We start from the raw sequence: 15,758 nt of genomic DNA, 5'->3' as shown, positions 1-15,758 counted from the left end.
GCAAGAACCAGATAGTCATCTAACTGAAGAGGCTCTGACAGTTTCAGGTGTTCCTGGACAAGCTGACCAGAAGACTGGGATACCTACAGTACCATCTAGTTCCTATTCATATAGAGAGAAGCCTGTCATTTTTTACCAGGAAAGATCTTTGTCAGATCTTACTGAAGAGGACTTACAAATTTTAGGGGTTCCTGGACCTGCTGAGCAGAAGACTGGAATATCAGCAGTAACCTCTGCTGCTTCCTCACATGGAGAGAAGCCCATCATTTCTTACCAGCAAGAGTCGCCAGATATTACTGAAGAAACTTTGAAAGCTTCAGCTGTTTCTGGTCCAGCTGACCAGAAGGTTGGGAAACGAATAATCCCCTCTAGTTCCTACTCATATAGAGACAAGGCCAGTATTTTTAATGAGCAGGAATTGCCAGATCCTACTGAAGAAGCTTTAAAAGTTTTTGCTTTTCCTGCACCAGCTGACCAGAAGACTGAGATACCAATAGGACCTTCTAGTTCTTCCTCACATAAAGATAAACTCAAGATTTCAGCTGTGATTTTACCACATGACCAGAAGACTGAGTTACCAATAGCTCCCCCTAGTTCCTACTCACAGAGAAAGAAGCCCAAGAATTCAACTGTGATTGAACCAGATGACCAGAAAACTCCATTACTGACAGTTTTTCATAATTTTTATTCTCAGAGAGTAAAACCTAGTATTTTCTTTAAACAGCAGTTGCCAGATAAACATCAAAGTGGAGATATTCTGAAGATTTCAGCTGTCCCTGAACAAACTGATGTGAATTCTGGAATACCAGTACCTCTTTCTAGTTCCTATTCATACAAAGAGAACACTAATATTCTCTACCCACAGGACTTGTCAGACAAGCATCTAACTGAAGATACACTGAAGGTTTCAACAATCCCTGGGCCAGCTGACCAGAAAACCGTGTTACCAACAGCTCCTCCTAGTTCCTTTTCACACAGACAAAAACCAGATATATTCTATCAACAGGATTTGCCAGATACACATCTAACTGAAGATGCCCTGAAGATCTCAAGTGGTCTTGGGCAAGCTGGTCAGAGTACTGGGTTATCAACAGTCCTGCCTGGCACTTACTCACGTAGTGAGAAGCACAAGCTTGTTTCAGACCATATTCAAAGGCTAATAGATAATTTGGATTCTTCTAACTCCAGTATTATTTCAAACAATATGCCTTTAAATTCTCAGGCTGATGGTAGAGTTGTAATAAATAAGCCAGAATCTTCAGGTTTTGAAGATGTTGGCTCTGAGGAAATCCGAGACACAGACAGTGGTGCCAAAACTCTTAAAGAGATTCGGGAACTTTTAATGGAGGCAGAAAATATAGCATTGAAACGATGCAGTTTTCCTGCTCCCCTTGTCCCTTTCAGAGATGTTAGTGATATTTCATTTATACAATCTAAGAAGGTGGTTTGCTTCAAAGAACCCCCCACAGCTGATGAATCTAATGATGGTTTGCGTCGGAGACAGCCATTCACAGAGGAAAGCCCAAGCAACAAGTGCATACAGAAGGATATTAGCACACAGACGAATATGAAATGCGAGAGAGGCATTGAAAATTGGGAGTTTATTAGTTCAGCTACAGTTGGGAGTCCTCTACAGGAAGCAGAAAGCAAAGCCAAGGCAGCATTAGATGAAACCCTTAGGCAGTATAAAGCAGCCAAATCTGTAATGAGGTCTGAACCTGAAGGGTGTGGTAGAACCACTGGGAATAAAATTGTTATCCCTATGATGACTATTATTAGAAGTGATTCAAGTAGTGATGCAAGTTCCTGCTCATGGGATAGTAATTCTGTGGAGTCAGTTTCTGATGTTCTTCTAAACTTCTTTCCGTATGCTTCACCCAAGACAAGTATGACAGATAGTAGAGAGGAAGAGGGTGTGTCAGAGAGTGATGATGGCTGTGGTAGCAGTGTAGATTCACTGGCTGCACATGTGAAAAACCTTCTGAAGTGTGAATCCTCATTGAATCATGCTAAGGAAATACTCAGAAATGCAGAGGAAGAGGAATGTCGGGTACGAGCACAAGGTAGGAACAGATAACTTGTGATGAAGGCAGGTCAAGCTTATAAACATTATAGTTTAACAATTTATTTGAAGTTAAGTGTTTGGAGTTCTAAATTATTTTCTTGTAGAACTGTTAGAATTATTACATATTTCACTGGCAATCCAGAATAAGCCCATTTAACAAATAATATAGCTAAGTCACAGTATTAGTTGTGCTAGTCTGAGTTTAGGGTCTTAGGAAAAGTAGGTTCTGATATCTGAAGGAGAGAAAGGAGATAGCTTAGGTTTCCAAACTCCTAAAGCTCTCATGTTTCCCTCATCTTCCCATTATAGTAGCCTTATTTTGGAGACAAACCTTCAGTTTGCTCTGCTCTAAATTATTCTGTGTCATAAAACTACATATGCTTTCTTATCCTCTCTTCTAATAAAATTCTTGGAGCAGATCTTAGACATGAGAAAAAACTAATCAAGGTATTTCACACTAAAACTTCGGTTAGAGAATATTGGGTTAGAGAATAAACTTGGGTTTAAAAGAGAGCATTTACTAATCCTGTTATTGTCTAATAGTAGAATTCCATTATAAAAGAAAGAAAAATCTTTAAGGCAATATGGGGAATATATTTTGGAGAGCAACTTATAAGCAATTCAGGCCTGCCTGGGATGCTTCCCTTGAGATTAACTGCCTACACCATTACTTCCATCATGCATATTTTGATTCTCAAAAAAACTCCAAGTTTTATTTATTATTTTTAAATATCAGCTCTTGTGGAGGTGGCAGTAACTGTAGCAGGAGCTAGTAGGAAAGGCAAAGGGACTGTCTTCATTGGAAGGAAGACTGAGATAAAAATGATTGAATACCATATTAAAGTGGCCTCATTGGAGAAATATATGTGGAATATGATTTTTAAAAGTCAGACTTTTCAGTGAAATGATCTCTCTCAAGAACTTCTAATAGTTTGTCATAAAATTGAAAGCACACACTTTTTGCTAAGCATTGTGGCAGGCATGAAATTGGATATATTGATGATCTCTGTGCTCTTATGATCACTTTTGCATTGTATTATCTCAAGTGTGTTTATACTTTCTCTGCAGCCTGGAATCTACAGTTTAATTTGGCTCGTGAGTGTGGCTACCCCATTTCAGAATTAAATGAAGATGACAGGAGAAAAGTAGAAGAGATCAAAGCAAAGTTGTTTGGTCCTGGGAGAACAACTGACTTGTGCAAGGTATAAAAGGAATCTAGAGATGAAGAGAGAAAATGTGAAAGAAAGGGTGGTGGAATTTGTATCTCTTACCTGGGCATTGATGACAAGTCACTGATAGTCTTTGGCTAAGGTGTTAGGAGTCTTAATTCTTCAAAAGTTAAGATTCAAGATTAGATTCTGTAGGTTTTGATTAATTCCAAATCTATCTATGGGAACAAATTATTTGCTTAGGCAAATAAGAATGGATTCACTCGTTTTATCAATATATTGTTGTCACTCTTACTTTCTCTTGAGGGTGGTATCTTGAGATGCAGATGAAGTCCAGCTGTTTTCAGATGTATATTCTCTGCTTAAGAATACAGAACCAAAATAGCTTATGTATAAATGAATTTCTTCTTAATAGTACTTATTTCCCTTCTATTGTGAATTATTTAATGCATAGAAAAGAATATATATATGAAACATGGATATAAAGAATAAAGAAAAGTAAAAATTATTCCTGTATATCAGCCATCTAGCCTGAGAAATAGGTTACCAAATACTATTGAAGTCCTTGTGTCCCCTTCCCCAGTCATATCTCTTTTACTTCCTGTCCTGAATGTATTGATTTTCTTGCTGTTTAGAATGGTTTTGAACTCTGTAATAGACTCAACATGGTATATATTCTTTTGAGAATTATGTTTTTAACATAGTCTTAGGTTTTTGAGATTCTTCTGTGTAGATGTACATAGTTTTAATTTATTCCTTTCTATTGCTTTAACTATTCCAATGTAATGAATATATCATAGTTTATTCTTTCTCTTGTGGATAGGGCATTTGGTCTCCTATTAGGAACAGTGATAGGGTATAAATAAAACCTATGTTATAGGGGTTCGGTTGGCTTACATGAGATAATGCCTGTAAAATGCTTAGTAGAATGTGTGGTATCTAGTTAATGTTCAATAATTGGCAGCTATTATCATTATTGTTAATCCTATAAAAATTGATGTACTTATCGTATGCATAGACTTTATGGCCTAATTCATACAGTTTATTAGAAAATTGTTCATCAGTGATTAGCATAATTATTTGGCTTATCTCAATTTTGGAAAAGTTTTTTTAAAAGTATAAATTAGATTGGATTTTAGGTTTATGTATGTGTTTGTGAAAAACAAAATTAACAAGTAATTAAATGGGTAATTAGTTGTCCTAGCATCCTTTGCATAAAAGTACATATTTTCCCCAGTAATCTGCATTTCTTTATTTCTTTAATCTGCATGTGTTGATGTTTTCAGATCCTCTAGCAATCAAATTGCCTTCCTTTGGATAGACTCTAGTTTGTATTCTTCTTAAAATATGGTGTCCTGTCAGGAAATTTGATTAAGCACAAAATTTCACATGTGATGTGACCAGCATGAAGTATGTTTGGTAATTCTCTTTTTGCTAATATATTCTATGATTTCTAGTGGTCACATCATACTATGGCATTATTTTTAAAAAGCATGAACTGCTATCCAGATTTCTATTCCCAATTCTTGAGCCTATATAATTCTTTTTAACTCTGCAGTATTTCTTCTTATTGGTTTCATGTGAATGTTCAAGCCTATTGGAATGATTTTGAGTCTCAATTAGGTCATCTGTTATTTTAAATATCCCCTCCAGCTTTGTGCCATTTATTTATTTAGTAATTATTGTTGTCCACTTATTGATAAAAATCTTTACTAAGGGTTATGGGGAAAGAGTCTAAAACTTTTTGAATAAGATTTTTCTAACAACTGGGGTAAATCCTTCATCTTGCTATCGTTCAACCCACAATTTTATACTTATATTTGACTTTCTTCATTCTTTGATCTGAGTGATTATGAGCTGTAGTTTGTCTAGTATGACTTGTTCTTAGTGAACTCATAATGCCCACAATTGTGTGTATATTTTTGGATGCTTTTGTTTTAACTTAAATATGTGATCATTTCCCCATAAAACCTCTCTAAAAGCACAATTTTACATAGGTATAGGTATATAATGTCCCATCATATGAATATAACAGTTTAATCATTCCCCTTCTGTTGGAAATTTATTCATTCATTCCCCAAATGCTTATTGGATGCCTAATATGTGCCAGTCACTGGTCTATATGCTAAGGACATATCACTGAACAAAAGAGATAGAAATTCCTCCCTCTTGAAGCTTACGTTCAAGTGAGAGGGTACAGACAGCAACTAAATAAATAAGTAAAATATATAATATGTCAGTTAATGGTATGCCAGGGAGAAAAATAAAGCAGGATGGTCAAGGAAGGACCATGGGTATCAGAAGCAAGAGCACTCCAGACAGAAATAGCATGTACAAAGTTCCTGAGGTCAGAGTGTGCTGGTGTGTTAAAGGATAGTATGGAGGCCAGTGTGGTTGGAGAGAGAGACTGAAAGAGAGAAGACCAGATCGTGGAAGGCAATAGTTCTTCTCAGGGACAGTAAATGGCTCCTAAAGGCATATTTTGGAAATTTATTGTGGGTTTTTTTGGGCATCACAGTAATTGAGAGTTGCTTCCGGCATGTAGTAGATAGATGTCAGAGACATTAGAAGTCCTGCAATACATACTGCAGTTTCACACAATGAAGAGTTGTCCCTTGTCACATACAACTTTTGAATGTTCCTCTAAATATTTATGTAGGTGAAAAACCTGTTATAATTATTTCAGTGTTTCATTTCATTGTCATGCTTCTTTAGTTCTTTTCAGTATAGAATATTTCCTCTGTTTTTCCTTGTCTTTCATGACTGACATTTTTGAAGAGTATAGCCCAGTTACTTTGTAGAATGTCCCTCAAATTGTGTTTGTCTGATGTTTTGTCATGATTAGATTCAAGTTTGATTTTTCTGTAGAAACACTACAAAAATGATGATATGCTTTTCCTGTGTATCATATCATATTATGTTGATTATGTTGATTTGTCCCAGTACTGATGTTATTTTGTACCACTTAGTTAAGGTGGTGTCTTATTAAAATGGTATGTTTTCTCCACTCTAAAGTTAGTTTATAAGTGTGTCTTATATATTAATTAATAAGTAACAAGTATGAAGGAGAGAAACTTTGAGACTATGTAAATATCTTGTTACTAAACTTTTACCTCTCTATTTTAGCATCTATTGATGATTTGTGACTGAACCATTTATTAATAAGATAGCTGCAATTTTTAGATTTTTTTGAAAACCCCCCCATAAATTTATTTATACCAGTATGGACTCTTGGATTTTTCTTTTACTCAAAGTGTATAATGTGTTGCTATCTGTGTTTATTTTGGTACCGAAATTATTCCACACTTGCCAGTGAGAGCCCTTTTAAAAGCTGACTCCTGTGTAATTTTGATATGTCCCCATTATTCTTTGAGCACTCACTTACTTTCTGGGGCAAGAAGATATTCCAGGCAAATCTTCTATGTTTCTTTTCACCATCTCTGGAGTCAGCCATTTCTCCTTGGGGCCTTGATTCCTTTTGGCAGAGAGTGGTATTTAAAAACCAAGATCTCTATGCTGGATCTACTTATTGATATTGTGCTGTCATTGCTTTTAGGCCCCCTCAGCAGATTGACACACACTCCTTCTCTATGTCAGTTTTCTTACTGGTAATCCAGTTCCGTTCCAGCAGCATAGGGTTATTCTAGCCTTTCCCCTTTCTATATTTGTAACTGACTTCTCTGATAGTGATAAACCTGGCTCTTATTATCCTCAGTGTATTTATTTACTTGTTTAAGCTACCCTATATGTTCCTGCCTTGGCCCTAGTGCTCATAGTGGCTGCAAGAGGTCAAGTTTCTTTCCCAGTCCTTGGTCCCATTCTGCCCGTAAGTTTTATATGTAATACCACTATTATCTTGCTGTTCCAAATATTTTTAAATTTTCATTATGATTTCTTCCAACAATGAAATACATGATATATTAGGACGATATTTTCAATATGCTGAAAGAAAATAACTGTCTACCTAGAATTTTATGCCCAGTGAAAATCTGTTTCAAGAATGAGGCAAAATACACAATAACAGAAAAACCAAACAAGTTGATTAAAAAATCGGCAGAGGATCCAAATAGACATTTTTCCAAAGAAGACGTGCAGATGGCCAACAGGCAAGAAAAAAATGTTTGACATCACTAATTGCCAGGGAAATGCAAATCAAAACCACAGTGAGATACCACCTCACACATGTTAGAATGGCTGTTATCCAAAAGTCAAGAAATAACAAGTGTTGGTGAGGATGGTGGAGTAAAGGGAAGCCTTGTGTGCTGTTGATGGTGTGTAAACTAGTACAGCCTTTATGGAAAACAGTATGCTAATTCCTCAAAAAATTAAGAATAGAACTACCGTATGATCCAGCTATTCCACTTTTATCTGTTAATCTGAAGAATATGATAACACTAATTTGAAAAGATATATGCATTCCTCTGTTGATTGCAGCATTGTTTACAATAGCAAAGATATGGAAACAACCTAAGTGTCCACTGATGGGTGAATGGATAAAGAAGATATCGTGTATATCTACAGTGGAATACGACTCAGCCTTGAAAAGAAGGACATCTTGCCATCTGCAGCAACATGGATGGACCTTCAGGATATAAGGCTAAGTGAAATAAGTCAGACGGAGAAAAACAAATACTGTATGATTTCACTTATATGTGGAATCTAAGAAAACAAAACAAACAGAACAAAATAAAAACAAACTCATAGACACAGAGAACAGGTTGGTGCTTACTAGAGGGGAAGGAGGTTGGGGCTAGGGCAAAATGGGTGAAGGGAATCAATTCTATGGTGATGGATGGTAACTAGACTTAGAGTGGTGATCACTAGGTAGCGCATATAAAATCAAGTTATAATGTTGTACACCTGAAATATTTTATTTACTGTATATATTATATTTGTAATATGTATACTATATATTATAATTATTTTATATATATAAAAGAAAATGAGGCAAAATAAAAATGATTTTAGACAAAAACAGTTTTTCACCATTCAGCACTCATTAAAAGAAATTCTAAGTGGTGTACCTCAGATTGTTAGGAAAATTATCCCAGATGGAAAATTTGTGATACAAATTTGATACAAGAGGGATTAAAGAGCAAAGGAGATGTTAAGTAAATATGCAGATAAATGTAGCCAAATGCTAGCTATATAAAACAAAGACAATAAGATATTCCAGGCTAATTCATGGTATAAAATTAAATTATATGACAACAACATCTTTTAGATTGGAAGTTGTGTAAATAGAGTTAAATTGTTCTGAGTTCCTTAACTATTCAAGAGGAAGGTAGACGTATTGTTTACTTTAGGTTGATAAGTATACGTATTGTAACTTCTAGGATAACTGTGTCACCTCTATAATTCTCCAGATTAAATTGAGATGGATCATAGACTTTAATGTGAAAGATAAAATAACAAAGCTTCTTGGAGGAAATCTCTTTAATGATGTTGGGGTGGGCAAGGATATCTTAAACAGGATGCAAAAAGGCACTAACCATGAAAGAAAGGATTGATAAATTGCTCTTCATGAAAATAAACATTTGGTCATCAAAAGGCACCACGAAGAGAGAAAAGTCAAACCAGAATGGATGAGGGCATTTACAATATACATATTTGACAAAAGACTTAAATCCAGAATGTATAAAGAACTCCTACAAATCACTTATTCCTCCCAAAGGCTTCAATGGCTGCCTTAAAAATGAAGATATTCAAGTGGCCAATAAGCATTTGAAAACATTCTCAATGTCATTTGCCTATTAGAATAATGCAAATGAAAATGATAATGAGGTACTACTTCATACCAGGGTGACTAAAATTAAAAGGAGAACAATACTAAATATTGGTGAAGTTGTGGAGTAACTGAAACAGTCATGTATTGCTGATGGGAGGGTAAATTGGTATAATATTCTAAAAAACTAATGTAAAATAATCTAAGAAAAGTAAACATATCTCTGCCCTAGGATACTTCAGTCCTGCTTCTAGGTGTGTACTCAAGAGACGTCAGTGAATATGTTTACCAAAAGACGTGAACAAAAGTAATTATGGTAGCCACAAACTGAAAACAATGTGAATGTCCATCAAGAGTAGAATAAATGAATCAATTATGATTTACTCATACAGTGGAACCCTACATAGCAATAAAAAAGAACAAACTACTGCTGTCTCAGTAACACTGAGGATTTCACATTATGTTTAGCAAAATAAGACAGATGCAAAAGAATCATACTGAATAATTCCATTCATATGAAATTTATAAACAGACCAACTAATCTAATGGTGAAAAAAGTAACAATAGTGGTTACTTCTGGTGGCTCCAGGTGTGTGGTGTTGACTGAGAAGAGGCACAAGAGGTCGTCTCAGAAGACCATGATAAAAAAATCATCAAGCTGTCACTTCAGATTTATATACTTTAGTGAATATATGTTATACATTAATAAAAAAAGAACAAGACAGATGAAATCACAGAAAAAGAACTTTAAGAATCATTTCTTATAACCGCAAAAACTAAAAAATATCAAGGGATAAATCTAACCAAAGATATATAAGATTTTTATTGGAGAATATTAAAATTTCTATTGAAAGACATAAAAGAAGACCTAAGAAAATAGAGAGATGTATTGACTAATAAGGAGACTCGATTCTACTGGCATAAGCTGCTTCAAAGAATTAAGGCATGGATCTAAAAAAAATATTTTTAATTGTGGCAAAATACACATAGCATAAAATTGACCATTTTAACCATTTTTAGGTTTATGGTTCATTGACATGAAGTACATTCATATTGTGCAATTATTACCACCATTTATCTCCAGAACTCTTTTCATCTTGCAAGACTGAAACTCTATATGCATTAAACAATTTCTTCCCACTTCGTCCTCCCCCAAGCCCCTGGCAACCACCACTCTGTCTCTGTGGTTTTAATTAAGTACCTCATATAAGTGGGATCATACAGTATTTGTCTTTTTGTGATTGGTTTATTTCATTTAGCATAATGTCCTCAAGGTTCATCCATGTTGTAGCGTATGTCAGAATTTCCTTAAAGTGAGTCTCTTGGAGATAGCATATAGTGGGATCCTGTTTTTTTTTGTTTTTTGGTGTTTTTTCCCATTCTGCCAATCTCTGTGTTTTGATTGGAGTGTTTAATCCATTTACATTTAAAGTAATTACCAATAAGGAGAGACTTATTTCTGTCATTTTGCTATTTGTTTTTCTGTGTCAAAGAAACGATTTTTAGGTTCAAGTACAACTCCAGACCACAGGATTATTTATCTTACTGTCCTCTAGCCCACAGAAGTGCAGAAGATGACAATTATATTTTGTAGGCTCCTAAAGACGTGCTCTTACATTGCTTGTTGGCACAAACTATTCACGTCCTTTGACCCCTCCCAGGCTATGAGAACAAAAATCCTCTTTGTACCCAAGGATTTCCTGACTGTGCTCAGCATGGATACTGTCTGCTCTGTTTCCCTGTTTTGTTTGGTAACCTCTGAAGACAGGAAAAGTTTGAAGTCAGTAATTTATATCATCATGGTGTATGGACCAATAGTTCTAAATTTATAAGGAAAACCATAAAACAAACTTAGGAGTAAAAATGAAACAAGCAAAACTAAGAAAATAGAAGAAAATTATAAACTCAAATGTATCAATGAACTAGAAAACAGAAAAATGATAGAATTGGACATTAAAACTTGGATTTGAATCTTGGAAAAATTCTAAATCAATAGGCAACTTCTAGCTAGCTAGATGATTACAAGAAAAAAATTGTTGTAAAAGAGTGTGCTAAACATACCATTGAGATATTTTGAAATCATAAGAGAATATACTGTGTACCACTTCTCATTAGGTTTAAAATTTTCATGAAATGGCTGATTTTGTAAGACAAATAACTCTTAAATAGATTGGACACAAACAAGATAGAAAGTCCTTGTTGATCAAAGATTTGACTTCTAAGAAAAGTGCTAGACCTATTAGGTAATATTATAAAATATTTTCTGGGTGTGAGATTGATGTTGTGGTTATATGATAGGTGAATGTCCCTATTCTTAGGATATGCAGTAGTGAATTATTTATGATTGAAGTGTCACGTCCCATTGCCTGTGTAGAGAGAGAAAGCTGATAGGGGAAGATAGTCTCCCAATAATTCTTGAATCATGGTAGAAGAAATTCAAGTATTTATTTTAACATTCCAGCAAATTTGTTTTTAAAGACTTTATTATTTTTTTAAATTGAGATTCATAATAGTTTAGATCATTCTGAAATTTCAGTTGTACATTATTTCTTGTCTGTCACCACATAGGTGCTCCCCTTCACTCCCTGTGCCCACCCTCTACCCCTCCTTCTCCTGGTAACCACTGAACTATTTTCCTTCTCAGTGTGTTTGTTTATAAACTACATATGAGTGAAATTGTCTGGTGTTTGTCTTTTTCAGTCTGCCTTATTTCACTTAACATAATACACTACAGGTCCATCCATGTTGTTGCAAATGGGATGATTTTGCCTTTTTTTCTGGCTGAGTCTTATTCCATTGTATATACATGCCACATCTTTTTTACCCAATCATTGGTTAATCGGCACTTGGATTGTTTCCATGTCTTGGCTATTGTGAATAGTGCTGCATGAACATAGGGGTACATATGTAACTTTGGATTGTTGACTTCAAGTTGTTTGGGTAGATACCCAGTAGTGGGATAGCTGGGTCATATGGTATTTCTATTTTTAGTTTTTTGAGGAATCTCCATACTGTTTTCCAAAGTGGCTGCACTAGTTTGCATTCTCACCAGCAGTGTATGAGCGTTCCCTTTTCTCCACATCCTCTCCAACATTTGTTGTTCTTTGTCTTGGTAATGACAGCCATTCTGGCTGGTGTAAGGTGATATCATTGTAGTTTTGATTTGCATTTCCCTAATGATTGGTGATGTTGAGCATCTTTTCATGTGCCTATTGGCCATCTATATATCTACCTTTGAAAAATGTCTGTTCATATCCTCTGCCCATTTTTTGATCAGGTTGTTTTTTGTTGTTGTTGAGTTGTGTGAGTTCATTATTTAGTTTGGATATCAACCCCTTGTCTGATAAATGATTTGCAAATATTTTCTCCCAGTTGGTGGGTTGTCTTTCCATTTTGTTGATGGTTTCCTTTGCTTTATAGAAGCTTTTCAGTCTGATGTAGTCCCATTTGTTAATTTTTTCTTTTGTTTCCCTTACCCAAGTAGACATAGTATTCGAAAAGATGTGGCTAAGACCCATGTCAAAGAGTGTACTGCCTATATTTTCTTCTAGGATTTTTTTTTGAGGAAGATCAGCTCTGAGCTAACATCTGCCACCAATCCTCCTCTTTTTGCTGAGGAAGACTGGCCCTGAGCCAACATCCATGCCCATCTTCCTCTACTTTATATGTGGGATGCCTACCACAGCATGGTTTGCCAAGCAGTGCCATGTCCGCACCCAGGATCCAAACCAGCGAACCCCAGGCCGGTGAAGTAGAATGTGCACACTTAACCACTGCACCACCGGGCTGGCCCCTCTTCTAGGATTTTTATGGTTTCAGTTCTTACATGCAAATCTTTAATCCATTTGGAGTTAATTTCTGTGTATGGTGTGAGATAATGGTCTACTTCCATTCTTTTGCTTGTAGCGGTCCAGGTTTCCCAGCACCATTTATTGAAGAGACTTTCCTTTTTCCATTGTGTGTTCTTGGCTCCTCTGTCAAAGATTAACTGTCCATAGGTGTGTGGTTTTATTTCTGGGCTTTCAGTTCTGATCCGTTGATCTGTTTGTCTGTTTTTGTGTGAGTACCATGCTGTTTTGATTACTATAGCTTTGTAGTATGTTTTGAAATCAGAGATTTTGATGCCTCCAGCTTTGTTCTTTTTTCTGAGGATTGCTTTGGCTATTCAGGGTCTTTTGTTGTTCCATATAAATTTTTGGATTCTTTGTACTATTTCTGTGAAGATTGTCGTTGGGATTCTGATAGGGATTGCATTGAATCTGTAGATTGCTTTAGGTAGTATGGACATTTTGACTATGTTTATTCTTCTGACCCATGAACATGGAATATCTTTCCATTTCTTTATGTCTTCCTCAATTTCTTTCAGTAATGGCTTATAGTTTTCAGTGTACAGGTCTTTCACTTCTTTGGTTGAGTTTATTCCTAGATATTTTATTCTTTTTATTGCAGTTGTAAATGAAATTTTCTTCTTGATTTCTTTTTCTGCTAGTTCATTGTTAATGTATAGGAATGCAACTGATTTTTTAAAATTAATTTTGTACCCTGCAACTTTGCTGTAGTTGTTGACTATTTCTAGTAGTTTTCTGGTGGATTCTTTAGAGTTTTCTAAATATAGAATCATGTCATCTGCAAATAGCGAACATTTCACTTCTTCCTTTCATTTCGTTTTGTTGCCTAGTTGCTCTGGCTATTACCTCCAGTACTCTGTTGAATCAGAGTGGTGAGAGTGGGCACCCTTTTCTTGTTCCTGTTCTCAGTGGGATGACTTTCAGTTTTTCCCCATTGAGTATGACGTTGGCTGTGAGTTTGTCATATATGGCCTTTATTATGTTGAGGTACTTTCCTTCAACACCCATTTTATTCAGAGTTTTTATCATAAATGGATATTGGATCTTGTCGAATGCTGTCTCTGCATCTATTGAGATGATCATGTGATTTTCATTCCTCATTTTGTTAATGTGGTGTATCACATTGATTGATTTGCAGATGTTGAACTATCCCTGTGTCCCTGGAATGAATCCCACTTGATTGTAGTTTATGATTCTTTTAATGTATTGCTGTATTTGGTTTGCCAATATTTTGTTCAGGATTTTTGCATCTAAGGTCATCAGTGATATTGGCCTGTAGTTTTCCTTCTTTATGTTGTCCTTCTCTGGTTTTGGTATCAGGGTAATGTTGGCCTCATAGAATGTGTTAGGAATTGTCCCATCTTCTTCAACATTTTGGAATAGTTTGAGAAGAATAGGTACTAAATCTTCTTTGTATGTTTGGTAGAATTTTCCATAGAAGCCATCTGATCCTGGACTTTTGCTTTTTTGGGAGGTTTTTGATTACTATTTCAATCTCTGTAGTTGTGATTTGTCTGTTCAGATTCTCAGTTTCTTCTTGATTCAGTTTTGGGAGGTTGAATCAGTCTAGGAATTCATCCATTTCTTCTAGGTTATGAAATTTGTGGACATACAGTTTTTCATGATATTCTATTATCCTTTGTATTTCTGCAGTGTCTGTTGTAATTTCTCCTCTTTCATTCCTATTTTATTTACTTGAGCCTTCTGTCTTTTTTTCTTTGTGAGTCTGGCTAAGGGTTTGTCAATTTTATGTATCGTCTCCAAAAGCCAGCTCTTAGTTTCATTGATCCTTTTTACTGTTTTTTTAGTTTCTATTTCATTTATTTCTGCTCTGATTTTTATTATTTCCTTCTGCTGACTTTGGGCTTTGTCTGTTCTTTTTCTAGCTCTGTTAGGTGTATTTTAAGATTACTTATTTGAGATTTTTCTTGCTTGTTGAGGTGAGCCTGTGTTGCTATGCATTTCCCTCTTATGACTGCTTTTGCTGTATCCCGTAAGAGTTGTATGTTGTATTTTCATTTTTGTTTGTCTCCACATATTTTTTAATTTCCTCTTTGATTTCTTCAATGATTCACTGGTTGTTCACTAGCATGGTGTTGAGTCTCTACCTATTTCTCACTTTCCCAGTTTTGTTCTTGTGGTTGATTTCTAGCTTCATAGTATTGTGGTCAGAAAAGATTGTTGGGATGATGTCAATCTTCTTGAATTTATTGAGGCTTACCTTGTTACCCAACATATGGGCTATCTTTGAGAATGTTCCATGCACACTAGAGAAGAATGTATATTCCACTATTTTTGGATGGAATGCTTGATGTATGTCTATTAAGTCCATCTGATCAAGTGTTTCATTTAAATCTTCTGTTTCCTTGTTGACTTTTTTCCTGGATGATCTGTCTGTTGTGATCCCCTACTATTGTTGTGTTCCTGTTAATTTCTCCCTTAAGTTCTGTTAATAATTGCTTTATGTATTTTGGTGCCCCTGTGTTAGGCGCATATATATTAATGTGTTATGTCCTCTTGGTGGAATGTCCCTTTTATCATTAAATACTGCCCCTCTTTGTCTCTCATTGTCTTCTTTAGTTTGAAGTCCGCTTTGTCTGATAAAAGTATGGCAACACCTGCTTTCTTTTGTTGGCTATTAGCTTGGCGTATTATCTTCCATCCCTTCACTCTAAGCCTATGTTTGTCTTTGGAGCTGAGGTGGTTTCCTGGAGGCAGCACATTGTTGGGTCTTGTTTTTTAATCCAGCTGATTGGAGAGTTCAGTCCGTTTACATTTAGAGAGATTATTGTTATATGAGGGCTTAATGCTGCCATTTTATCTCTTGTTTTCTGGTGGTTCTGTGTTTCCACTGTTTCTCTTCTTTTGTATTTCTGACTGCCATTTCATTTTGTTGGTTTTCTGAGAGGAATTTCTCAGTTCTCTCTCTTTTTGTGAATTATGGCTCTGTT

At 35.5% G+C, this 15,758-nt stretch overlaps 1 protein-coding gene across 7 annotated transcripts in view; it reads left to right on the top strand.

The window, feature by feature from the left end:
* ALMS1 (ALMS1 centrosome and basal body associated protein) overlaps window positions 1-15,758 on the top strand; it is a 244,752-nt gene that overhangs the window by 84,135 nt on the left and 144,859 nt on the right. For all 7 annotated transcript variants that reach the window (XR_006888598.1, XR_006888599.1, XM_046660995.1 and 4 more), the window contains 2 exons: window positions 1-2,063; window positions 3,134-3,267. The exon at window positions 1-2,063 is cut by the window's left edge and continues 2,371 nt beyond it. Coding sequence is in view for 5 of the 7 variants with exons in the window: in XM_046660995.1 (XP_046516951.1) it covers window positions 1-2,063; window positions 3,134-3,267 (2,197 nt within the window). In the remaining 2 variants the exon portion in view is untranslated. The remainder of the gene's footprint in view (window positions 2,064-3,133; window positions 3,268-15,758) is intronic.

This window comes from Equus quagga, chromosome 5, assembly GCF_021613505.1.
Source record: "Equus quagga isolate Etosha38 chromosome 5, UCLA_HA_Equagga_1.0, whole genome shotgun sequence".
In the NCBI taxonomy this organism is placed as follows: Eukaryota; Metazoa; Chordata; class Mammalia; order Perissodactyla; family Equidae; genus Equus; species Equus quagga.
This window is presented reverse-complemented; position numbering and strand designations above follow the sequence as displayed.